Below are 26,898 nucleotides of genomic sequence, written 5' to 3'. Positions count from 1 at the left end.
CAGTCTTACTCTGGTGCCTAGGCTAGAGTATGGTGGCATTATCATAGCTCACAGCCTCAAACTCCTGGGTTCAAGTGATCCTCCTGCCCTAGCCTCCTGAGTAGCTGAGACTATAGGCACCAGCTGTGACTCCCAGCTAATTTTCTATTTTTTAGTACAGATGCTCTTATTCAGACTGGTCTCAAACTCCTGAGCTCAAGGAATGCTCCAGCCTTGGCCTCACAGAGTGCTTAGATTACAGGTGTGAGCCACTGCGCCCAACTTTTTATTTTCTTTTTGTCCTGTGGACAAACCCTTCATTACTCACAGCTTCCCTATTCAAGTATAATTGTTCTTGTTCTCTGATTTAGTAGGGGCCTCACAGACAAACGAATGGATAAGTCAGCCTTGTATCAGCATCTCTGCAATGAACTGAGATTTTTCTTCTAGTTTATTTTTCTGTGTATAACTGTAGATAGATTCTTAGGCTGGATTTCCCAACCTCAACCCTGGTGTGGTTCTAGGCATGCCCTGGGAGACCCAAAATCTAAGACATCAGATCTGATGCCGTGCTGTCACTGGTGGGGAAATGCCTAGAAAAAAGGAGGAATCTTGAGTTTACTTCAAGGTACAGATTCTTTCCCCAGTTTCTTTTCTCTTCTTTGCTTTCTGTTCCCTCTGCGTTTGCGTGTGTGCTCAGCACTGAAGATATAACATAAAGATGATCCTGTCTTTTCTGAGAGTCTCACAGTCTGACAGAACTTTCCAACCCAATAGTGGGAAGCCTCTAAGAGGGTCCTTGGATTCCTGCTCTTCTCTCTCACTCTCCTAGACTTTTTGGGTTAAAGACCACTTTGAGAATGTTATGAAGGTTACAAATCCTCTCTCCTCACCCCAAATGCAGACATATCCAATATTTTGCATAAAACTCCAGTTGGTTTACAGATCATGAAGCCTATCTATAAAACCCACAGGCTCCAGGTGAGGAATAAAAAGTAGGCCTGGTACAGTGGCTCATGCCTATGATCCTAACACTCTGGGAGACTGAGGTAGAAGGATTACTTGAGGTCAGGAGTTCAAGACCAACCTGAGCAACAGCAAGACCCCTTCTCTACAAAAAGTGGGAAAAATTAGCCTGGCATGGTTACACACTTTTGTAGTCCCAGCTACTTGGGAGGCTGAGATAGGAGGATCACTTGAACTTAGGAGTTTAAGTTTGCAGTGAGCTGTGAGGACATCACTGCAATCCACCTGGGTGACAGAGTGAAAACTCTGTCTTAGGAAAAAAGAAGTCAGTTAGGTTGAGGAGAAGGGGGAAAAAAACTTAAAATGGATTACAAATAGGTGGCGCCTGTGGCTCAAAGAAGTAAGGCACTGGCTCCATATGCCAAAGGTGGCAGGTTCAAACCCAGCCCCGGCCAAAAACTGCCAAGAGTTTGAGGTTGCTGTGATCTGTGACAACACAGCATTCTACCAAGGGCGACAAAAACTGCGCTAAAAAAAAAAAAAAAAAAAAGTAAAATGGATTACAAATAGAAGTGAACCTAATGTTATTTCAAATAAATAATTTTATCATACTGAAGAGAGGGTGAAATCAACTCTCCAAACATAACAAATGTTCAATTCTCTTTAGAAGGACTTTTCCTATAGTGATATGGGTTAGCAATTTTGAAAAACTGTTTTGTGTGCTGTAGAGTTGGGCAAAGGAGTAAATATCATGGGGGTAGTAGGAGCCAGTTCTTGTTGAAGGAGAGGAGTTACAAACACAGAGAAAGGGAAAACTTTAATGAATCTTGTGGTGTTGAATTGAAACTGAAAGTATCTGTGTTCAAGGATGCGTGTGTGTGTGTATGTGTGGGTACAGAAATAAATCAAGATATAAATATCTATCTTTCTTAGTTCTGTCTGCTAAAGTTCTTAAAAGTAGATACTGCAGTAATTTTGGGTATACTTGGCAGTCAGACCTTGGCTTCTAAATAACATTTTTTAATAAACAAAACAAAACAGAGCTCCTTGGGCTCAGAGAGGGAAGGTATAATATGAACCTAGAATATCATATTGTGTCAGAAAGTAAGGAAGTATAAAAAGATAATGGGGATATGTCGAAAGAACACAGGACCCCCAAAAAGGCTCCTATTGGTCAAATCTGGGACAATGTGAACATCAAAATAAATAACAGTAATAATATTATGTTAGAATAGTCATAGAATGATCTCAGGCTAATATGAATAAATGAGAAAGAAGAGATATATTTCTCTTATACTCTAATATTCACTAGTAAGTATAGAAAGGCCAGGAGTGGGGGCTCACACTTGTAATCCCAGCACTTGGGGAGGCTGAGGTAGAAGAATCACTTGAGCCCAGGAGTCTGAGGTTGCAGACAGCTGTGATGACATCACTGCACTCCAGCCTGGGTGACAGAGTGAGACCTGTCTCAAAAGGAAAGTGTAGAAGGAATGATGGATTTAGAATATCATCATTGTGCAGCCATTATGGTAAGAATTGACTTAGACAAGAATTATCAATGGATGATAAAGTGTGGGTGGAAGTGTGATGAACAGGACATTTACATAGATTCAAAGCACCTCCCTGCAAATAACTTAATAACTACAAAGGGAAAATTAGTAACTTCACAGTGGGTTGGCCTGGTGAATATAACCATTACAATTTAGTCAAAGTCAGCCATAGCAGTAAACAGATGCCCTGACCTCATGAACCTTGAAAAGGACTCAGCATGAGCTCTGTAGCACACCTACCAAAACTGCATCTAATTACGAGGAGACATCTAATAAACCAACTGAAAAGCATCCTACAGAATGCTTTGAATCTCAAGAAAATAAAATCAAGTTTATAAAAGATAAGGGAAGGTGATCTGTACTAAAGAAGACTAAAGAGACCTGAACAATAAATGCACTGCGTGATCCCTGATTAGATACCAGATGAGGAAAAATAGCTACAAAGGACATTACTGGAGCAGTTGGTAAAACTGGAATATGAACTGTTGATCAGATAAGCATTTTGTATCAGGCTGGGTGCCCATAGCTCAGTGGTTAGGGAGCCAGCCACAGGCTCCGGGGCTGGTGGGTCCGACCCTGGCCTGCTAAACAACAACAAAACAAAATAGCCAGGCATTGTGGCAGGTGCCTATAGTCTTGGCTATTAGGGAGGCTGAGGCAAGAGAATCACTTGAGCCCACGAGTTTGAGGTTGCTGTGAGCAGTGATGCCGTGGCACTCTACCAAGGGTGATAAAGTAAGACTCTGTCTCAATAAAACACAAAAACAAACAAACAAAAAAAGAATTTTGTATTAATGTTATAGTCCCTGATCTTGATAAATGTTATTATATAAAAGAAAGTTCTTGTTCTTGGGAAATAAACACTGAAATATTTGTGGATTTAGGGGGCATAAATAGTTGTAAAAAAATACACATGTGTTTATATGGATAGACAGATAAGACGATAGAGCAAGTAGGGAAAAATGTTAGCGCTTAGTGAATCTAGGTAAAGAATGTATTCTTTCTGAGACTTTTTAGTAACTGGAATTACTGAAAAATTAAAAGTTTAAAAGTGGAAAAAAATAATTACTCTAAATTTAAACTCTTATGCAATGCTGGTGGGAATATAAATTTATATAACCCTTGGAACTTTCACAGTATCTACTAAGGCGAAACATACATATTCCTATGACCCAGAAAGTCTACTCTTAAATTTACCTGACAGAAAAGAGTGCTTCTGTCCACTAAAAAACAGGTACAAGAATTTCTATAGCAGTGAAAACTGGAAATAACCCCAAACTGGAAGCAACCCAGGATGGTCAATTTTATGTCAATTTGGCTAGGCAATGGTACCCAGTTGTCCCAGTTGTTTGTCAAATACTAGTCTAAATATTGCCAAAAAGTAGTTTGTAGATGTGATTAACATTTATAATCAGCTAACTTTAGGTAAAGAGGATTATCCATACTGTAGATGGGCCTCCTCAATCGACTGAAGGCCTTAAAAGAAAGAATTCTGCCCTAACACTGTAACACATTTAAAACAAACAAACAAAAAAAGAGCGGGGCCTGTAGCTCAGTGGGTAGAGCAACAGCCACAGACACCAAGGTTGGAGGGTTCAAAACTAACCCAGGCCAGCTAAACAACAATGACAACTGCAACAAAAAAATAGCCAGGTGTTGTGGCAGGTGCCTGTAGTTCCAGCTACTTGGGAGGCTGAGGCAAGAGAATCACTTATGCCCAAGAATTTGAGGTTGCTGTGAGCTGTGATGCCACAGCACTCTACCGAAGGTGACAGAGTGAGACTCTGCCTCAAAAAAAAGACTGTAACACCGAAACCTGCCTAAGTTTCCAACCTGCTATCCTGTCCTACAGATTCTGGGACTTGCCAGCCCCCAAAACATGTGAGTCAATTCCTTTTTTTTTTGAGATAGAGTCTCATTATGTCGCCCTCGGTAGAGTGCCATGCATCACAGCTCACAGCAACCTCAAACTCTTGGGCTTAAGCAATTCTCTTGCCTCAGCCTCCCGAGTAGCTGGGACTATAGGCACCCACTACAACACCTGGCTATTTTTATTTTTTCAGTTGTCATTGTTGTTTGGCAGGCCCAGGCTGGGTTTGAACCCTCTAGCCCTGGTGTATATGGCTGGTGCCCTACCCACTGAGCTACGGGCGCCAATCCAAGTCAATTCCTTTTTAAAAACACACACACATACACAAAACACGCACACATACACACAAACAAAAAATCTTTCTCTCTCCCCCAGACCCCCCAAAATGTGACAATTAACTTTGTGAACTCCTTCTAGGAAAAAAACTCCTCGTTGCTGAATATCACGACGGTCACATTTTAAGTACTCCCTTTGGCCATCTGGTGACTGTTGTGATATTTAGCAATGAGGTACATAGCACTTTTTTAAGGATGAGTTCGTGAACTTAATTTTCAGATTGTATATACATATATATGTATGTATATGTGTGTGTATACACATATATGTTCCGTTTCTCTGGAGAATCATGACTGATACACAACCCCCAAATATGTATCAACAATAAAATGGATAAATATTCAAACTACACAGCAATGGAAAAGAACAAGTGATCGCTACATGCACCAACATAGATGAATCTTACAGACATAATGTTGAGCCAAAGAAAACAGACAGATGCAAAGGAGTATATACTGTGAGAACCTATTTTTATAAAGTTTGGGAATAGGCAAGACTAATCTATAATGACAGAAATCAGAATAGTGGTTACCTTAGGGGGGTGGTATTAGCTATGAAAAGACACAGAGGAGCCTCCTGGAGTTGTAAAAGCGTCCCATGTTGGTGTGATAGTTACACAGGAGCAAACCTATATAAAATTTCATCCAGCTGTGTGTTTTATGTATGTTATTTTAAAAAGAAATTAAAAAAAGAAAGAGCACTTTCTTCTATATTTAAGTACTCTTGCCTTCTCCAGCCACTCCAGGGCTTACAGTTGTCTTCTACATCACGTTACAGATCCTGAGCATCCACTCAGGCCTTAAATACATGTACATGACTATATTTATTATACCTACACAGAAAACATGCTTTCCTTCCCAGAAATTTGCAAGCCATCAAAGAATCCTCCTTCTCTGTAACCCTGAGTACATCTGGTTGCCAAGTTCAGTGGATTCAGCCTCCTACACACCCTCCTCTTTGTCTCCTCCTTGATGTTGCTGTCTCTGCTTAGGTGCCCATGATTTCTGCTCGGGTCTCATCATCATCTAGGTGATAGCAACACTTACTTTAGTGTTTGAACAACCAAAGACTATAGCCTCACCACACTGACATGTAAAACTGACCTTCACATAAAAGCCCAACATCTATCCCAGTGCCCGCAGCTGCTCCATTCCTGTTTGTGAGATGAAATGGCTCCATCATCTTCCACACAAGTCTCAGTGTCTGACCATGAAAAGGAAGTAGTTATCAGGCACTTGTTATGAGTACTGAGGTGCAGAGGGTGGTACCAGAAAGGCATGGTTCTGAGCCCCAGTGTTACTAAGAAGACAAAAACACTCATTTGTGTGAGTATAAGACAAGCTTTGATATGTTTCCATTAACTATTGTTAGATGCTCTTCATCATTTTACAAAGTCTGACAATTAAATTTGAGAACTTTCCACTATGTGCTTACGTTGGCAGCGCTGTACAAACAACTCAGTAAGGTTTTATAACCTTGGTATAGCAATGTCTCATAGCTGTGTCCATGTTGATGTGTGGTAGTGTCTTGCTGAGTGCTGTTCATTATTGTTGCTGTGTTTTTGTGTGCCATCGCAAGACTATCAGAGCTTAAATTAGAGCAATGAACAAACACTAGATTTCTTGTTAAATTTGGCAAGATTGGAAGTAAAATCAAGGACATGCTAGTCCAACTTCATGGAAAATGAAGAAAATGTTAGTGTACAAAGAGATCAAATGTTTTTCTGAGGGAAAGTGTCATTAATAAAGAGAGGTCAGGGTGGCCAGTAACAAGCAAAACTGATGAAAACATTGCAAAACTTTATCAAATTGTGTGTCAAAATTGTTGGCAGACTGTAAGAAGCGTAGCAGACCAAGTAAAGATCAATAAACAGTTAGGAATTTTTTTTTTCTTTTTTTGAGAGTCTCACTATGTCACCCTGGGTAGAGTGCCGTGGCGTCACAGCTCACAGCAACCTCAAACTCTTGGGCATAAGTGATTCTCTTGCCTCAGCTTCCAAAGTAGCTGGGACTACAGGCACCCATCACAATGCCTGGCTATTTTTTTTTGTTGCAGTTCTCATTGTTGTTTAGCTGGCCCAGGCTGGGTTCAAACCTGCCAGCCATGGTGCATGTGGCCAGTGCCTTAACCACTGCGCTACGAGTGCTGAGCCCAGTTAGGAAAATCTTAACTGAAAATCTTAACATGAGAAAGGTGTGTGCAAAAATGGTCCTGAAAGAGCTCACTGAAGAACAAAAGCAAAGGAGAGTCGAAGTGTACCAAGAGCTTTCCGAGAAGCAAGATGATGTTTTGAGCCATGTTGTCACTGGTGATGAAACATGGGTGTACCAATATGACCCTGAAACAAAACATAAAATTGTACAATTCTCCAGGACCAAAACATGTTCATCAGTCCAAATAAAGAGTCAAATGATATTGCTAGCCTTTTTTGATATCAGAGGGATTGTTCATTATGAATTTGTACCAAGTGGACAGTTAACCAAGTTCACTATTTGGAAGTGCTTAAAAACCTTCATGAAAATGATGAAAATAATGTAAACTTTTCTTCAACAACTCATGGCTCTTGCATCACAACAATGCACTAGCTGGCATAGCACTGTCTGTGAGGGAGTTTTTAGGCAGTAAGCAAATAACTATATTGGAACACCCTCCCTACTCACCTGATCGTCCCCCATCTTTACCCAAAGAAAAAGGAAATATTGAAAGGAAGACATTTTGATAACATTCAGAACATCAAAGGTAATATGAAGATAGCTCTGATGGCCATTGCAGAAAAAGAGTTTCAAGGGTTCCAGGAGTTCCAAGCTCTGATGGCCACTACAGAAAAAGAGTTCCATTTTCTAGGATGAATTCATGAACTTAATTGTCAGACCTTATATGACAGTTTTTTCAGGTTTGTCCCTGTCTAGATGATGATGACAGCACCTTAGCTGGGCTCCCTGACTCCAGCTCTCCCCTCTCTAGGTCGTCCTGTACCTGAGCTGCTGGTTGAATCATCCTCAGACATTACTTCAGCCATATCTCTCCCTCCTCAAGAATCTCAAGACCTCCTATTAGCTGCCACATCAACTCTGAACTCCTCTGCCTGACTTTCCGCTCTGATCTTTGCACACCCTGAGCCTTCCCTGGGTGACATGACAGCTCTCTTAATATTTTTGAAGGGCTGTCAGAGACAAGGATTACTCTGATCCTGTGCTGCCCCAGCAGGCAGAAGGGGCCATCACAGGTGGAAATTATAGGGAGACTTAAGTGCCTTGACATAGAAATGTTTTCCTTTCTTTTCAGTGTATGAATGTGGCTGGCAGAGGTGATAGTGATGGCGTCAAGGTTGTCTTTATGGAGCTCTGACAATGCATGGGAATACAGTGTGCAGCTCCCACAGAACCTGTTCACTGCTCTCCAGTCTAAGGTAACAGGAAACAACAGAATATTGCATACCCAGTCTAAAGACCAATCATGTGAAGATTCTGATAGTTTAGACAGAATATTGCCTATCAAGCTTGCTAAATTAATGAATGAAGATAGCAGAAAGAATACTTTAGATTTTGAAGAAAACAAACCTTTGTTCATTGCCTTGTCTCCCTGTGGTTGGAGAGATAGGCAGGAGCCTAATTAGGTAAAGACCTGTTGATCATGATGAAGAACTTGGCCTGTGCTCCAAAGGCTGCATAAGTAGAGGGTGATATGCTCCCAGATGGGGGCTGAGGGGAATATGGAGATTTGCAGCAATGACAGAGATGGTCTTGCACAGCAGTGTGCCCCCAAACAAGGAGCATGGGCTGGGAGCCCTGCCAGGGATGCTGTGCAGTAAAGCTGAACTCCAGAAGGGGTGCCGAGCAAGATGACTTCTTAGAAGTCCCCTGGCTTTGACATTCTCACCGCCAGCTGCAACCCCACCTCCCCTAACCTGCATCCTGGTCCCCAGGCTGGGTCTCTTCAGCATTTGTCAGGAGGGGGCACCAGACCATCTCCCCACTCTAAAGAGTGGTCTCTACTCTTCTTTTGGTCATTCTGATTCTACCTACCTACAGTAATGTTTCTGATAATAAATTCTTATAAAGGTATCACAGGGGGCTGATTGAATAAACCATTAATATACATTCACATAATGAAATGTGTGGCCATTTACATTGAGGTAATGTAAAAAAAATAATGATACAGAGAGACAAACACCATATTCTATTATGTGAAAGAAGCTGGTTACAGTGAGATCTCATTTTTGAGTATTAACAAAAAAATTTATGCAGAGAGAAAACATTAAATCATATATCCATCAAAATGTTGTATTCCCTAGGTAATGGGATTGGAGTTATTTCCTTTTTATCTATGTTTTCTAAATTTTATATTTGATTTTATTTTACTTTATATTTTATTGTTTTTATTTTTAGATGGTATCTCGTTCTGTTGCCCAGGCTCATTTTAAAATTTTGTGATAAGACAGGTTCTCATTTTGTTACCCAAGCTGGTCTCAACTCCTGACCTCAACTAATCCATCTGCCTTGACATCCCAAAGTTCTTGGGTTACAGGTGTGAGCTACCACATCCCGCCCACAATGTTTTTTGTTTGTTTGTTTGAGACAGAGTCTCACTATGTTGCCCTTGGTAGGGTATCGGTAGAGTATGTGGCGTCACAGCTCACAGTAACCTCAAACTCTTGGGCTTAAGCAATTCTCTTGCCTCGGCCTTTCAAGTAGCCAGGACTAGAGGTGCCCACCACAACGCCCAGCTATTTTGTTGTTGTTGTAGTTCATCATTGTCGTTTGGCAGGCCCAGGCTGGGTTTGAACCTGCCTGCCTCAATGTATGTGGCTGGCACCCTAACCACCAAGCTATGGGCACTGAGCCCTGTGTTCTAAATTTTATAAAATTAGTACAATTCAACTGTTACTGGCTTTTACAAACACATTGTTTTGTTCTATTCATCAAACCACTCTCTTCTCTGTAAATTCTCACCTGCACTTTTCTGTCTCTAAACCTTCTTGTCCGTTCTGTATAATCCAGTATAGGGCTAAATACTGTCTTGTGTTATTGCAAGTTTGTTTCATTCATGTTGATCTTGTCTAACTAAGAAACATTTTCTCTGGCCAAACTGTATTTTCGTCTTTTCACTGACACAGAGCCCTGTGCAGGGATTGGCCACTTGATCCTGGCTGGGTACTTATTGGTCACATAACCTGCCTGGCTGTCCAGAGACGTTCTGGACTGGAGATACCCTCCCATACCCACAGTTCTCCTGGGTATGATAAACTCCATGGAAGTGACCCAGGTATCCAGGCACTGGCATCCCTAACTGCTCAACCCTATCACATTATTCTGTCTCTATCTCCTTTAGTGACCCAAGAGACCTGCAGAATCTAATGTCCTGTCCAAATTCCAAAATAAATGTCCTCTGGTAGCTAGAGTACAATGTACGGCTAAAAGGACACTTTAGTATTCTTTTCTCATTATTTGTGAAAACCATTAGACCTGAGGTGGTTTTTAGTCTCTACTGTTCATTCAGATTTTACCCTGCATCCTACTCTTAAAAACTGAACCTTACTGCCATCATGCCTACTGTGTACCAGATCCCAGGCCAGACAGTAGCTCTGTACAGCCAACTGCAGGGACCAGGCCTGGAGACCAGCTCTTTGTTCTCTCACTTAGTGCACACAAGGAGGCAGCTACTTGCTTACATTTTTGCTAGCAAACCCTCTGCAATGATATCATCATGCTCTTTTTACTCCATAGGCGATTCAAACTCCAATGACCACCGCTTAACACTATTAACATCTCTCCTTTCCATACTAAATCAAAGGGGCAGCATAGCTTGTTTAAATGAAGCTTACAACAGGAGGCCCTGCTGGTTTCTTGACAGTTTTTTTCAAGTGCATTCAGCCAAGATTCTTCATAGGTACTTGAAAGATTGTCAGGTGGAAGGAGGACAAGATCTATTGTGTGACCCAATCCTATTGCTTCTACAAATCTGGCATTGTTCCAGTCTCCTTGCCACAGTTCTGATCCAGACCACTGTGTACTTGCCTGGATTACTGCAGCAGCTTCCAAACTGGGCTGCCTGCCTGTCCAGTCTTGATGCATTAAACCTTTCTCCAGAGAGGCTGAGTGATCTATTTGAATTGTAAATCTGATCACACCACACCTTTGCTTAGCACCCTATAACTTCTGCATTGCCTTCAGGGTAAACCCTAAACTCCTTAGCATTGCTTTTAAGACCTGCTTGGCAGCTGCAAGGCCTTGCCCAGGTTGTTTCAGTCCTACCCAGCCACCTGCACACCAAACCCCAACACTTACTCTCTCACCTCCAGGTCCTTGCCCAACATTAGCCCTCCCCTCTTCACTCAGTTGGTTTATTTGCCTTCCTGTGTCACCTCAGATGGCACTTCCTCCAGAAGTCTACCCCCTTCACCCAAGGCTAGACTTCACCCTTCTGTTCTCCAGGAGAATTCTAGGTTTACTTCATCATCTCTCTTACCATTTATCTTATAATTGCCTATTTACATGTATCTTCCTCTTCATACACTAAGTTCCTTAAGGGCTGTAATTGTTTTGTTTATCATAGTATCCCCAGTGCCAGTGCCTGACAGAGACACTCAGTCTACTGAATGAATGAATGGCAGACAACATAAGGAAAATGGTAGGTGGAACTTTCAGAGGTGCACACTTCTATGTGCTGAAGAACTAGCTAATACATGGTAATATTCAGAAAAGGAAGACTGACCAGCAAATCAGGGTGAAAGTCTCTAAGCAGAGCCCTCATCAGCAGGGGGCTCCTTCTCTAAACAGCGGGTTAGAGACCATGCCCTTCCTTCCTGTCTATAGCAAGCCACAAGTAGATTTACTTCCGTGGTCAAGAGAACTGGGCAGTTCTGCACTTACTGTGAGGTCTTGGACAAGTCACAGCCTCTCTGAGCTTCCTTGCTTATAAAATCTTCCTTGCAAATGAGATCACATATGCTGAGTAGTTTGTAAAAACCTTAAAATCAAATTAGATCACATATGTGGAAATAGTATGTAAAAACTTAAAATCAAATGAAATATATTCCTATTTACTACAGAATCTTCAGAACCTGCAGCTTCACTGAATAATTTTAGCTTTGCAACTGCACTAAAGGACAAAGTGCCACATGGAAACTTTTGCTGCTGGGGGCAGAGCCCGAATTACAGCAGAGATCTACCTCTTCCATGTCCCATACTGCCTTAAGGAAGAGAACAGAGACAACAGCCCTGTTTAGTGTCTGTCAAAGGCCCATTGTTCTAGCCATCAGGGAGATTCCTTGGGGATACTCCTAAAACCGGGGAAATAGGCCCCTGAAGTCTTAAATCATCTTGAAAATCAGCAGAAACAAAAACTTCAGACTTAATAAATCCTCCCTTTAGGTCCATTGATTTATACTTAAAGGAAAACCAAGACTGGTCGACAGCATTTCACTTCCCCTTCAACAAGATAAACCCAAAGAAACCATTTAATTTAAAGGCTTTTTATTAGGAACCAGGGGAGTGAGCTGCTTATCCCTCTATAACAGTCTAGAGCAGGTCGTCAGGCCCAGGATGGAGAGGTTGTCAAAGGTGCTGTGGTGTGCTTTGCTGCACTTGCTTATGCCTGGAAGGTAAAGTGGCTGCAACAGAGGTTGGCAGGAACCGGTGTTAGCCCAAACACCAACAGCCTGAGGAAAGCCCTCTGCCCGCCTTCCAACTTGACTCAAGGCTGGAGCAGGCCAGAAGACAGAACTGGCTGGAGCAGGCAGGATGCAGCAGTGTTATCTGAGCCCCTGGCTTCTTCATTCAGTGCTTCTTCACTTGCCTGCCCTCCACTCTTCTTGCCGTTTAGTGATTAGGTATTTGAAGAACTCATACACAGACCACGCGATGGCTGTGGAGGGGATCTGGTAAATTACTCTAGCCTGCACCCCTCGGAAGTAGGCGGTCACCCCACCTACTTGATATACCGTCCTGAAGGCACTAGCCATGCCTGTGATGTGTCCTGTAATGTTTGAGTTCAAAGCCAAGGATTCCTGGGTGTTGAGCAGTGTTTTGCAAACGTCCAGTGGGGTTGTGGCAGCGGCAGCTACAGCTCCTGCACAGGCTCCGGATAGGACATGGGAGCTGGGGTTGTACCGTCTCTGGGGGTTAAAGTGCTCCTGCAGGAATTCATAGGTCATGAAGTGAATGGCTTGGAAGGGAACGTTCATGGTTAGCTGGGTGGTGTAGCTGCGGTAAAAGGCCCCGGCCCCTTCGTTTTGCCACACTGCCCGAACACAGTCTGTCACCCGGTGATATGGTGAGTTATACATCTGCATCCTCTGCTTGACCACTGGTAGTGCCATTGTTGAGAAAGAAGGAAACAGTGACAGCAACCAACCAATGATGGAGAGTGGCCAGATTCAGAGTCCCAAGTCAGCAGATCAGCCAATGGAAAGGAAAGAAAAAAGTATAAGTGAGCTTCCAGTTAACCTGGTAAGTTAATGTTTCCCTTTTGAGCATATGGAGTAGGCCGAGGGTTAGTAAAGAGTCAAAAGATAACAGACCCACTTCTAGTAGAATTTCTTTAAAACCAGCCAATGAACACACAGGATATACCTATGGTTTAGTAATTCCAGAGGGGCTCCCTCCTATCTATTATTATCTCATCCTTTCACAACCTCCAGGAAATGACTCGGTGACAGTGCATACAATAATGAACATATAGCCCTAACAATCCCAATCCTCGGGAACTAATAGCACCCACCTAATAAGATATAAAGTGGTTATACTCCCGAAGGGAAGGAAGGAGAAATGCTACCAAAAAGAAAACAAAACTCTGAGCCAAAAAGAATTTGGCTTTAGTTCCCAAACATCTCCACTGTCTCAAGTAGACAGATAGCATGATGTGAACTCTTTAGATCTTTAGCCTAGCTGTGGTCCTTTCTACCCCATGGCCTACCCAGACAGAATAAGAACTGGAACATAAGAAACATGACAATTACGCTATCTCCTCTAATATATTTGTTCTGGTACCCCATATGCATGCTGAGAATTTTTTTGGAGAATTTTCCTCTAACTGAAAAGCCAAGATCCAGGTAGCAATGTAGGGATGGAGTTTTACAATTTAACCTTTCATTCCTATCTCAACTATCTTCATTCCAACAAGGAAGGCAATATATTTAACTGTCAAAATCTATCTTCACCTCTTCAAAGAAAAATGAAATAATCTGCTAAACAAATCAAACCCACTATAAAGGGAAACTTCTATGAAGGCCCAGAGTAGGATCTATGGGCCAGGGAAGCTTCAAGGATGAATTAATCACAATGAATAGGCTTCCTGTCCAAGCGGTTCCCCATGGCACTGAAAACATGGAGGGAGCGCCCTCTAGTGGTAATACAAAGCAACAGGCTGTCCCATCAAAACTGACCTGCTGCCTGGTTATCTGCAAACCAAAAATAAAGGAAAAAGCCCATAGATGCAGATGCAGATGCAGATGCAGCTGCCACAGAGGAATAGGCTGAGTCATTACCTTCCACTGGATTCATGGCTGCATCATGAAGCAATGTTGCCACACACCCAGCCGCACCTGCAAACAAGAAAACAACTGCCACATGTAAGGCCAACAGAGAATGACCAATTCACTGAGGCCCCAGAGTAATGGGAAGTGACTGTGCTAAAAATACAGCAGAGAAAGGGGATGTTAAGAGCCAGTCCAAAAGATGAGGACTCACTGCTCCTAAACTCCTGTTTAAGAACTGAAGATATTTGTTCCCACCAGCTTAATAAAGTCACCAAAGTACAGTCCACATCTATGAGAGGAACAGATGGGAAGAGAAAGAAAACCCAGATTTTATCATAAAGATGGTTCTGTGAATAAATGTAGCTCATGTCCCAAATACACTGCTGCCAAGGGATGCCAGCACATCAACCGCAAGCAGTGGAGGGAGAACACAAGGGCCAGTCGGCCAGATCTCCCCCATAGAGTCCTGCCTTTCTCCTATTGTCCCTGTGCTGCCCAACTCTAGTCTTCAAGTCCTAACCTTTGTCCATCTAGCTCTTTCCTTCAGGTCTTGAACTACTCTATCCCTCACCCTCTCCAACTTGTTTTCCAGCCAATCCTCAAACCCTAGGCCCCCATCCTTCCCCTCACTTTCACACAGCCTCCAACCCTTTGGTTTCTCCACACAGCTCCTTGGCCCTGCCCCCATCCACTTGTCAAGGCTTTGTCATATTCTAAACCACACAAACTGCCTCTGGTCAGTTGGGATCCTGCAAAGGTAAGGTCAAGAGCTACAGCTTCATTACTGTCTTGAGCAGCTGGATCACCTCAGATCCTGTTTGGGGGCAGGGTACCACCTGACTATCAAGAAATATACAATGGATATAGTTCATTACCAAGGCATTAGAAGTTGATGTCAGGGAGAAGATAAGAAGATAAAGTCAAGCTGTTAAGTAAGGGAAGACTCTGTAACCCTTTATTGAGGTGCCCCAAAGGAGAGGTGGGGTTGAAGTGGCCTGTGGTCTGATAACATCAGGTTTGGAAGTCCCCCACTTATTATCTGGCCTACCCCAGCCCACAGCTTCAGCTCCAAACTATGCTGAAACTGGAAAGCACTGACAACAGCAAAGCCCAGAGTTGGGAAAGTGGGGGAACCAACACAGGAAGGCTCAATACCATTGGCAATATGGCTATTGCCCCCAGGGTGGATTATATCACTCAGTGTCTTTTTTAACTTTTCGTAGCAGGCAAAATAAAGGGCGTGTGCAGGGCCTGCGCCTGTTGCTGTGACGTTCAACCCCCGCATGGGCCTCCATAGGCCCTCCGTTCTTATAATCCTCCAGAGGGCCTCCAACACATTGCGATAGCGGGCAGCTGGGTCAGGCTGTAGACTCTGCATCCGGGTCTGAAATTACAGCAAGGAGAAGCGCAATGTCAGCGATGCCAACTTCTCACCCCACCTCAACACTCAGGCTTTGGGCACAGAGCAGACCTCCTACACAGAATCGTGCCAATCTGTGAGAGGGATTCTACCTAGCTTCACTTCTCTACAAATCCAAAGCCACTCTTTCTAAGCCCTGGGCCTTTCTTTTTCTAGTCATCTATGAACCTGACAGCGCAACACAATTATTTTCCCTGAGAATATCAACACTTAGTAAGTGTCCTGGAACTCCAAAATGATTCGCAGTCCTACCAACAAATATTAAGCCTGTGTTTCAGAAGAAGATGCTTTTGTGCCTTAACATACTCAAACTTAGAGTTCTTTACAAATGGACTACAAATTCAAAGATTTATTGTCTCTAACGTACATTATGCTTTATTTCTAAAGACTGATTCTGGCCCTGCTTCCTGACCACACATTGCACTGACTGAGATGATGGCTCACCTTTTGGTAGTTTTTCAGGCTATTTGGCACTGGCAGCTGGGTCTGCACCAAGAGTCCTGGCAGAAGTAACATTCCTAATAGATGCTGTTCTTATTTCCCAGGAAAGAAAGTTTATCCTGAAACTATGAAGGTAGGGAGTACATGGTTGGAAACCAACCTAGTCTTTAAAACTGAGGGGCCTTGTAGATTTCTAACATAAATTGACCAAATCCCAAAATTGGCATCAGCAAACAAAATCAGTCTCAGTGAAACATAATCTTTGGAATCTCTGGAAGATTCAATGATTGGAATGAAAGTGTTTGGCAGACACATATGATGTCCTTGGACAAAGTTTTATTAAAAGTTGGGGAATTCAAATTCTTATTTAAAACACTTCACAAAATCACACCTTTTCTGAAGCATGTTCCCCCAGAAAATCTCTCTTCTGTTGACCCACTGCAAGATAAAGTAGCATGGAGACTAATGGTTAAAATAAAATTAATGTCTAATAAAAAAAAATCACAGTCTAGTGCCCAGTACATAAAATTGGCACTTAAGATATGTCTGTTGAATGAATAAATAAATGAATCTTTTTCATGTAACTATAACAAGTATGGCCACTGGAGAGCCAATAGGAGGTAACCGATGCCCAAGTACAGTTTAAATTCCTTCTTCATTTCAATCACTAGATTCAGTTGGGATTGAACTTTCCTGTGGGTCAAGTGGAACCCAAGAGTAATACCTTTTCTCAAGAACATAGGAGAAAAGAAACTAACCAGATTAACTAAGCAATCCACATTCCTCTAGAGGTATTTTCTCCCCTGCTACCAACAAAAAAAGTGAAAGCCTAACAGGTTATTAGAAGTTCAATCAGAAACACTGTACACAGTAGTATCACAATTTGACACATTCTTTTCTACTTCTCCCCCCTCAAAAAAACATATATTTCCTATAAAGAGTATGCTTACTGATTTTCCAAATCACAAAGGGGTATAAAATCCAACAAAGGAGTTGTTCATACAACATATATGCTAGCTATAGCTACTAATACAGATAAACTGGGCCTGGTGGCTTAACAATTATGTGTTTACATATGTTTGTCTAAAACTGATCTTATTCAGGGGGAACGTTCTGAGGCTGCATTGCTCTGCAAGAGTCAACATCTGGCAACCAGTCTTGAAAGTCTGGCCTCAGAAGCTTGGAACTCTTCACCCCAGAGAAAACTAGATTGTAGGTAAGTTACTTTGAACATTTTACATACACATCTAAGTCTACCTAACTCAATTCTAATTTAATGAAAATACACCCTTATGGAGAGGAGCTGGGTATAACCTATGCCAAAAATAAAAATGACTATGACTCCCCAAATGTGTGAGCTGGTAAATTCTACCTTTTGCAGAAAGATGAAATCTCTTCAGTATGAATTTATGAAAAGCCTTCAATATGAAACACCTCTGCTTGGCTTTGATGGGAAATTAAACAAACTCACAGGGAAGTGGTCTGGTATTATAAAACAAGCTACATTTGAGTCAAAAAGCCTGATTGTGATCCTCAGCTCTCTGACCTTCAAAGCTGTCATTTATAACACCAGGGCAAGAAGGCAAGAATGTCTGCCTAATTGAAATATTGTGGGGATCAAAAGAGATAAGACACGTAAAAGCTGTTGGTAATTTATAAGGTGCTATAAATATAAGGCTTTTTATTGTATTCAAATGATTCTAAGACATATTTGTTCATACCTAAGAATTTACGGATCATAATAGCATTGTCTCTTGTATAAGTCATTTCACAAATATGAATTGGCAATTGACTAGTCCTTAGTTACAAATAAATCAGGGTTTTGTTGTTTTGTTTTGAAATAGAATCTCACTGGCTAGAGTGCAATGGCATCATCATAGCTCACTGCAACCTCAAACTCCTGGGCTCATGTAATCCTCCTGCCTCAGTCTCCTAGGTAGCTGGGACTACAGGTATGCAATATCCAACTAAGTTTTCTATTTTTTGTAGAGATGGAGTCTCAATCTTACTCAGGCTGGCTCAGAACTCCTGACCTCAAGTAAACCTTCCACCTTGACCTCCCAGAGTATTAAGATTATAGGCATGAGCCACCGCGCCCACCCTAAATCAGGGCTAATATCATATTTTTTGCTTTCATTTTAAAGTTTCTCTGTGGCTCTAATGATTTACATGTTCAGCTATTGTTCTGAAGGTCATCTATTCAGGGACAAGCTCCATTGTGAAATTCTGCGCCCCCAGATATCTGGTTCTTGATATCTGCTTTGAGGAGGCTATTTGGAAGTCCTGGGAGTCAGATAGAATGGGTTCAAATCTTGACTGTGACCTTGGACAAGTTACTTAACTGCTCTTTAAGCCTCCTTTCTTCATCTGTAAAATAATGAAAACAGTGTCTATTTTATGAAGTTGTTTCAAGGATTAAATGAATAAATGTAAGGCACATCAGATAGTGTTTGCACATAAGAACAATTAGTATTTATTGAACACTTAACAATCATTACTAGATGCGAGAAAATCAAATAAGCCAACATTTCCGTTTCCTAACCTTTCATAGGTGGATGTATATTGATAACAATTTACAATTGTTGATAAGGAGTTTGGAAAAGAGTTACCTCCCTCTGCCAATTACAAATTAAAAAAAGCTTTTTTGTGTGTGAGACAAAGTCTCACTTTGTCATCTTTGGTAGAGCCATGCCATCACAGCTCACAGCAACCTCAAATTCCTGGGCTCAAGTCATTCCCCAGCCTCAGCCTCCCGAGTAGTTGGGACTACAGGCACAGGCCACAATGCCCCACTATTTTTAGAGATGGGGTCTCACTCTTGCTCGGCTTGGTCACAAACTCCTGAACTCAAGTGATCTGCCCTCCTCAGCCTTCCAGAGTGCTAGGATTAGGAAAGATCTCTTTTTAATGTATTTTATAAGTAGATATTTGCCTTGCTACTATAGAGCCAAAAACAGCACCTTGGTGACAGGTGGGTACTTAACCAGATGATTTTGAGAATGTTTCTGACTGCTTTGCAGAACCTGCCCCTATAAATGAAGTCTGGTGCTTGCCTCTGCAACCCAGAAAAGAAAAAGAGGATTTATCTGGACTCCCAAACCTCCCTATTTTGACCATGGAAATAACTAGCTAAATAACCATATCCTAGCCAGGCTATGCTGACTTCCCATGGTCCCTCTCAAGATTATTTTAAGTCAACTTGACCCTGACAAGTGGCTGGGGATGGATAGGCTTGCATGCCAAGAGGCAATGTCAGCTTTTATTTGCAAACATTGTGGTTGCCCTTTAGGCTAAAACACTGATACCTGCCTCCAGTCTTAGAGTAAGGTTGGGCTGCTTTTGTCCTCTATCCATCCATTTATTAAAAGAAGGAGGATAGCTGCCAGGAGACAAACTGGGAGGCCCTTTCGGAAGGAAAGGATTTGAATTTTACTTTCTTGCTTGCACAAAAGCATTTAACACCCTTATTGACACTAAGTCATACTGGTCACACTAGTGCTTCCCTGTACAATCCTAGCATTAATAGCATATGAAAATGCTTCTTCTGAAATAAGCTTTTGTATTTTTGAAAATTGAGCATTTTCCCTTCAGGTCAAATACTTATTTCTTTAATGTAGATCTTCTAGGCATAATGTAATGAATATCTAGTTTTTTTTAAAGCAAAACTTCCAAAGCGCCTATGTAAATGAATAATAACTGTTCTTTACAATAGTTACCTTGGGAGGCTACAGGTGACTTATTCCAGCAATGCTGTGCTTATGCAAAACATTTCTGGAACTCCTCTCTTTCAAAATTGTTTCCTCAATGGGTTTATAAGCCTGAGGAATAAATCAGTCTCCCTGCTTTCCAGGTCCTATCTAATCTTTGACCCCAAGCAGTATTAAGCATTTTGATTTCCCACTTTATTCACTGTATTTGATTCTGAGTGGTCTGTTAGTAAAAAATCAATTTCATTTTGTCACAGGACAAAGATTTGTCCAATTAAGGATATGCAACCAAATATTCTAGAGGCATTTTTACTACAATTTATAAAATGTTGCTGTAAACATTAAAACATAAAATATTAAACATTAAAACATTTAAATATAAAATATTTACAGCATTATGTAAATATATACAGTAAAGGAGATAGCCTTTCATTATGTTGCAATGGAACCAGTGGTTAGACCAGGGGTCCTCAAACTTTTTAAACAGGGGGCCAGTTCACTGTTCCTCAGACCGTTGGAGGGCCGGACTGTGGGCCCCTGCACGAGTCGGCTGCTAAGCAGAACAGGCAGCAGCAGCAAAAACACCCAGCGGGCCAGATAAATGTCCTAGGCGGGCTGCATGTGGCCCACAGGCCGTAGTTTGAGGACACCTGGGTTAGACTGTTAAGTTGGGCTGCATGGGTGTGGTGGCTCACGCCTATAATCCTAGCACTCTGGGAGACCAAGGAGGGCCAATTGCCTGAGCTCAGGAGTTCCAGACCAGTCTGAGCAAGAGTGAGACCCCATCTCTAAAAATAGCCAGGCCTTGTGGCAGGTGCAGGTAGTCCCAGCTACTTGGGAGGCTGAGGCAATAGAATCATTTAAGCCTGAGAGTCTGAGGTTGCTGTGAGCCATGATGCCCTAGCATTCTACCAAGGGTGACAAAGTGAGACTCTATCTAAAAAAAAACAAAACCCGTTAAATTATAGTCAGTCACACTATACATTATATTAGTCAAGTAGTATACTATAGTCAAGTGTATATTATACTAGTCAATACATTATATTAGTCAAGTAGTATACTAGTCAAGTGTATATTATACTATACATTGTATTAGTCAAGTAGTACATAGTTTTCTTTCTTTTCTTTTTCCTCTTGCCTCAGCCTCCTGAGCAAGTGTCCTGCTAGTCAAGTAGTATACTAGTCAAGTGTATATTATACTATACATTGTATTAGTCAAGTAGTACATAGTTTTCTTTCTTTTCTTTTTCCTCTTGCCTCAGCCTCCTGAGCCGGTGTCCTCAAACTACGGCCTGCAGGCCACATGCAGCCTGCCTAGGACATTTATCCGGCCCACTGGGTGTTTTTGCTGCTACTACCTGTCCTGCTTAGCAGCCGATTCATCCTGGGGCCCACAGTTCGGCCCTCCAACGGTCTGAGGGACAGTGAATTGGCCCTCTGTTTAAGAAGTTTGAGGACTCCTGCTCCTAACAGGAACTACAGGTGCCCGCCACAACACCCTGCTTTTTTTTTTTTTTTTTTAGAGACGGGGTCTTGTTCTTGCTCAAGCTGGTCTCAAACTCATGAGCTCTGGCAATCCACGCGCCTAGCCCTCCCAAGTGCTGGGATTACAAGTGTAAGCCACCACACTTGGCCTTAAGTACATAGTTTTCATTGCTTTCCCTGATCTGTTTTTAATTTGATACTTATCCTGAAATATAGCCCCCTAGACCCTGTACTCTACTCACAGTAGAGTCTAAATGATAAGGTTACTCTGCAGTTAGATCAGACTCAGTTTTGGATACACAGCACTATTAACTCACGAGTCATTCAACCTAGAGTCTATATATAAACATCTGGATCTTTTTTATTTTTACCAATTCATTTTACATTTCAATATTGTTACTTCTCTCCCATGGATCTGACTGTTTATTTCTATTTTTCTCAATAGACAGGGCATTTAAAATCCTAATGTCCATTTCAGTCAGGTGCATTTACTACATTTTCAGTAGATGTAGCCCTTGTTAGTATTTACCATGTAATGTGCTAAAATACTCCTGCCAACTCAATGCCATTCATGAAGCTTAATGAGCACTTTCCTCATTTCCTTATCCACATTACTAATGATAACATGGTACTGGAGTCGGGGAAAGCAGAAGGGATCTACTTTGCATTTCCCAAGTTGATTCTCTCTTCCTTTTGAATACATAACATGTTCCTGAGTTAAAGAGAAAATATTCATCATATGAAAATGAGTTGCAGGGATATTGTTTGACTATTACCGTTAACATGCATAGGAGGCACCAGTCTATGTCATCAAATTTATTTCAACAGTCCCCTCAAGTTTACTTCTCCCTCAATTTAGTCCTCACCTTTAGTGTTTGGCACCTAATGTGCAAAAACAAGAACAATATTCTGTTCCTCTCTTCACCCAGCTTTCTTCAGAAGATCCTGACTTCTTTCATCATTAATTATCCTGCTTGGTTGTGAATGCAATGAGTTTTACTTTCACATGAATGGAATGCTTGCCTTGATCTAACTGTATCTTCTCCACACTTAAATCTACTTTCTAATCCCAGCACACTTCCTTTCTAGGCAACTTTTCCTTTTTTGCCAACTTCAAGTGTCTAAAGAAACACACAATCAACTTCCATCTCTCGTTTGGGGGCTGATGTGTCCCTACACACACAAAATCCTAATCCCAGCTCAATTTTCACGTTCAGGAAATAGGTGGGTAATCATGCTTGCCTCATAAAGAAACCGAAACCTTTTCCTGAACATGGAACTTTCCCGTATTGCTTCCAGTCTGGAACTCTAAATTCTGACAGGACAATGATTTCCAGTTACTCACAGGTGAAGATTTAATGTGGAAGATTGTATCTAGCTGAGAGATCCCAGATTCGGGTTCATACCCCGTCATTTACAAGGGAAGACACGAGGAGCTTGTGAAATCACTCCCCCAGAGCACATCCCAAAGCATAAGATCCCATTCATGCCAGTGGGCTTCCCCTTCATCAAGTTTAGTAGCACTTACCTGGGCTTCGGGATACCCCATCCCACCCTATTCCTGCTTAGTCTCAGGTGGAATCCGGGGCTTTTGGCTGACAGATTTCCGATCCTGAGTCCCGATTCAGGTATCACTGAGAGTTAGAAATAGGTCCTGGTTCCTAACTGAGATCAACTCCCAGCCGGGACCTTGCTTGAATGGAGCGTCAGTTCGGATCGTGTGGTAGTGACAGGAGCCAGGAAAGAACCCGTGTCAGCTCCGGCCCTCAGCCGGGATCCTGGCTCCGGACAGGACCCGGGGGTCGAGTCAGCCCCAGGTCGGGTTCGAAGCCCGGTTCAGCTCTCACCTTGACGCAGTCGACGGGATACATCACGCAATGCTCCAAGATCCCTGCCACAGCGCCCGCCACCATGTACGTGGTGACAGTGGCTCCAGCCGGCAACGCCTCGTAGTCCGGGCCGGAGTCCGGATCCTGTCGCACAGGGGGCCTGCAGGCCCCGGCCTCCCCGCCGCCGGCCCCCCGGCCCACGCCCCGCTGCAGCCACCCGTCCAGCAGCGCAGACTCCCCGGGGCTCCGCCCGGGCCCAGCCGCCGGCCCCCCCGCCACACCGCCAGCACCCCGCCCCTCCAACTCCATCCACCCGGGCCAGCTGCGGCGCCCACCCTCGCCACAGCCGCCGCCACTGCTGCCGCCGCCCCCCAACCCCGTCGTGTCCGCCTCAGGCGCGGCCCAGAGAGCCCGGGGCCTCCGGCTCCCGCTTGGCTCTGCGGGCACGCCCCTCAAGCAACCATTGGTCCAGATCCCAACGTAGCCCCACCCCTTTCTGTACGCAGGAAAAATTTGCTAGTGGTATTAGCGAAGTTGTCTGTCATTCCTCCGCCCTGAGGCGTTGCTACCGCCTAAATCCCACCCCTTCCTCTTTGATCTTGGAAGCTTCTTGTTTATTGGTCATTGATTGGTCGACATGTAAGATCAACCCGCCTCCGACTTTTTAGGAGGGCGGGAGAAACTTAAGGCTGAACTTTGATAGGTTCAACCACTCTTGATACCTTGACCACGGCCATTGGTCCGCACTACGTCGGCCTCTGATTGGCTAAGAAAGAGAGCGAAGCGCCTAGTTACGACAGGGGCCGACTTAGGGCCCCTGACTGGCTCCTGCAGAGATGCGGGTGCTGCGGGTAGAGTCGCGTGGGGTTGGGGGAGGAGGGTGGGACGGTGCCAGGCCTTGAAGGTCAAACCGCTCACTGACGCCGTTACGGCCCGCGCTCCAGTGCGCGCCCCAGATGCTGAGATGCGCGGCTTGAGGACCGACGGCCCTGGCCCGGAGCTTTGTTCCCGCGGGATCTCGTAGAGGGCGTGAGGCGGAGTCGGCCTGGGCAGTTCCCGCGTGCCTGTCTGGAAAGCTGTTGAGACTTGTGGGCCCGGGCACGCCTCACCGCCGGGGAGAACGTTGGCAGCCCGTTAGCCTCCGGTCGGGCACACTCCGAAAGACCCGCCGTTCCTCAGGCCCCCGCACCCGACGCTGGGCGGTGCACCCAAAGTCACTCAGTAAAACCCCGCAGTAATTGAATGAATGAATTCTCCAGCCCCGGCTGTAGCTGGGCTCTGTTCCAGGGCGAGAACTGGGGCGGGGAACGGAGATGTCGAAATAGAACTAGATGATTCAGAGGTCGGACTGAAGGCAGCGTCCCGAATGCAGCAGAGAAAGTACAGTAACTAAGGGGAAGTTTGAACGTACAGCTTGTCCTGACTCAGAAACATCAGCAACCTGTCCTAGAGCTGACTAACTGAGGAACCCCGCTGCCTAATGATGAATGCCTTTTGTGATAAGACCGATGTCCTTCCCGGTCGAGTCAACTGGAGTCTGGAGTGGTGTGCTCCTTGTTGTAGAACAATGACTATGATTCTCAATCTTCAATCACCTCTGGGGCAGAGCCGTCGCGCTGGTGCTGTCGCTGCACAGAGATAGTCGGAAGCAACGCTAGAGCTGCAGCCTCTGCTGAGGAGGAACACAAGCTCCTTTTCTACTCGGACTGCCCGGCTTCTTCAGGATCCTTTCACTGGGGCGTGTTTGCTCAAGCCTCCTGGCTGTTTTCAGCTCTTATCTTTACTACCCGTTTTACTGAGCTGATGGTGCAATTGTGGGTTTTTTTCCATCTGTTTATAGCTTTTCCTTACATAGAGAAATTTTCCTTTTCCTCCCAGACCTCTTTTGAAGAAAAAAAAACAAACTTCTTTTACTTACTTATTCTTTTCTTCTTCAGCAGTGGCTATTTAACCTGTGTGCTACGACCTTTTGGGAAATTATAAGAGCCGCAAATTTTCTTCTCACACTTCCTGTCCCTCACGCACACAAAATTTTGCATTTCAGTTTTGAGTTTCAGAGTCTCTGAAGGTGACTTGTGAACTCTCTAGAGGTCCGTTAGCCTCAGGTTAAGAACCCTTCCCCTTATGATTGCATTAATGTACACAGCTATGATTTAATAATAAAAGAACCCTTCCCCTACAGGGTGTTCATTCTTCCCTATTCTCTAGCTCATTTCCCTTGAGAAACGCAGAGAGCTCAAAAAGAAACCCACTCAAGCCTGGTAGAGTACGAATTCCCGTTGCTGCCAAATTACTCCAGTAATGACCTGTACCTTTATGTCCTTTCTCTTCCTAAACCCTACAGTTTTTTTACCTTTTTGTTTCCAGTTACAAGTGACCTTAACAAACCCAATGGTCTTTTTATTAGTTATTTTTCTTGACTGAGAGATAACACACATTGACCCATCCTGCACTGAAACTTTTTGCTAACTTAAGGAACCACACTGTTCTAGTCTACCTTTTAGAGTCCTCATTCCTACACTTCTCTAGTTCTTGAAGAGGACTATTCCTAAAGGGCTAATGATTTTTGCTCATCTTTAATACTTTGGAGAACTTTGCCATTTCAAGCCTATTTTCCTCATTGGAGCCCTATTTCTGTTTCTCTTATTTCATAGTTTTTTTGTTGTTGTTTTTTAGAGATAGGGTCTCGCTCTTGGCTCAGACTGGTCTCAAACTCCTGAACTCAGGCAGTCCACCTGCCTCAGCCTCCCAGAGTGCTAGCATTACAGATGTGAACCACCGCCTGGCATCTTACTTCATACTTTTAACTGAAATTTCCATGGGACCATTCATTTAGTAATACTTATTGAGTATTAATTGTGTATTTGAAGCTGGAGATACACAGCAGATTCCATGCTTTTGTGAAGCCTACTTTTTAATAGGAGTAGGGTGGCAGACAGAAAAAAACAAGAAAATATCAGATAGCTTTAGGTGCTGTGCTAATTGAAATCCACTGGTGTGATATAGATTAACAACTGGGTAGCTACATTTGCATGGCCAGGGAAGGCCTTTCTGAGATGACACTTATGATCAGTTCTAAATGATAGGCAAGAGTGAGTCATGACAGACCTGGAGAAGAGCATTTCAACAGAAGAAACAGTAGGTACAACAACCCTAAAGTGAGAATAAGGTTGTTGTATTAAGAAATGGAAAGAAGGCCAATGTGGCTGGAACATAGTCAGCAAAGTGGGAAGTGATAGAAGAGGCTAAAGATAGACAAGGAGTGAATATCTACCTTGGTTTCTGACTTGGCATGTCCATTCCAAACTCAGTCTTTCCACCCTCACCCCAACCAGTTCCTCTAAAATTTTCCTTTTCTCTGAAAGTATTTACAATTTGCCTAATCACTCAATGAGACTCTAAGGACTTCCTTGATTTCTTTTCTTCTTCTTCTTTTTTTTTTTTTTTATTTAGAGATACTTTCTTAGGCTGGAGTGCAATGGTGCAATCATAGTTCAATGCGGCCTTGAATGCCTAGGCTCAAGCAATCCTCCTACCTTAGCCTCCCCAGTAGCTGGGACCACAGGCACATGCCACCACACCTAGCTAATTTTTCTTTGTGTTTTTTTTTTTTTTTTTTTTTGAGACGGAGCCTCAAGCTATCCCCCTGGGTAGAGTGCCATGGCATCACACTCACAGCAACCTCCAACTCCTGGGCTCAAGCGAGTCTCCTGCCTCCGCCTCCCAAGTAGCTGGGACTACAGGCGCCCGCCACAGCGCCTGGCCATTTTTTTTTTGGTTGCAGCCGTCATTGTTGTTTGGCGGGCCCGGGCTGGAGATTCGAACCCGCCACCTTAG

General features: G+C 43.3%; 1 protein-coding gene across 1 annotated transcript; it reads right to left on the bottom strand.

Annotated features, from left to right (window-relative positions):
- Positions 1-12,159: 12,159 nt before the first annotated feature.
- SLC25A28 (solute carrier family 25 member 28) lies at positions 12,160-23,491 on the bottom strand. Its single transcript, XM_003787274.2, has 4 exons — positions 23,080-23,491; positions 15,335-15,563; positions 14,189-14,245; positions 12,160-13,008 (listed from the first exon to the last, which is right to left on the bottom strand). Exons 1-4 carry the CDS (start codon positions 23,368-23,370, stop codon positions 12,491-12,493), a joined length of 1,095 nt encoding a protein of 364 aa, XP_003787322.1. The 5' UTR covers positions 23,371-23,491; the 3' UTR covers positions 12,160-12,490.
- Positions 23,492-26,898: the final 3,407 nt, after the last annotated feature.

The sequence above is a fragment of the Otolemur garnettii genome, unplaced genomic scaffold, assembly GCF_000181295.1.
Source record: "Otolemur garnettii isolate 467f Iridium unplaced genomic scaffold, OtoGar3 scaffold00021, whole genome shotgun sequence".
Taxonomy (NCBI): Eukaryota; Metazoa; Chordata; class Mammalia; order Primates; family Galagidae; genus Otolemur; species Otolemur garnettii.
Note: the sequence above shows the minus strand (reverse complement) of the source record. Positions and strands in the feature narration are given on the sequence as shown.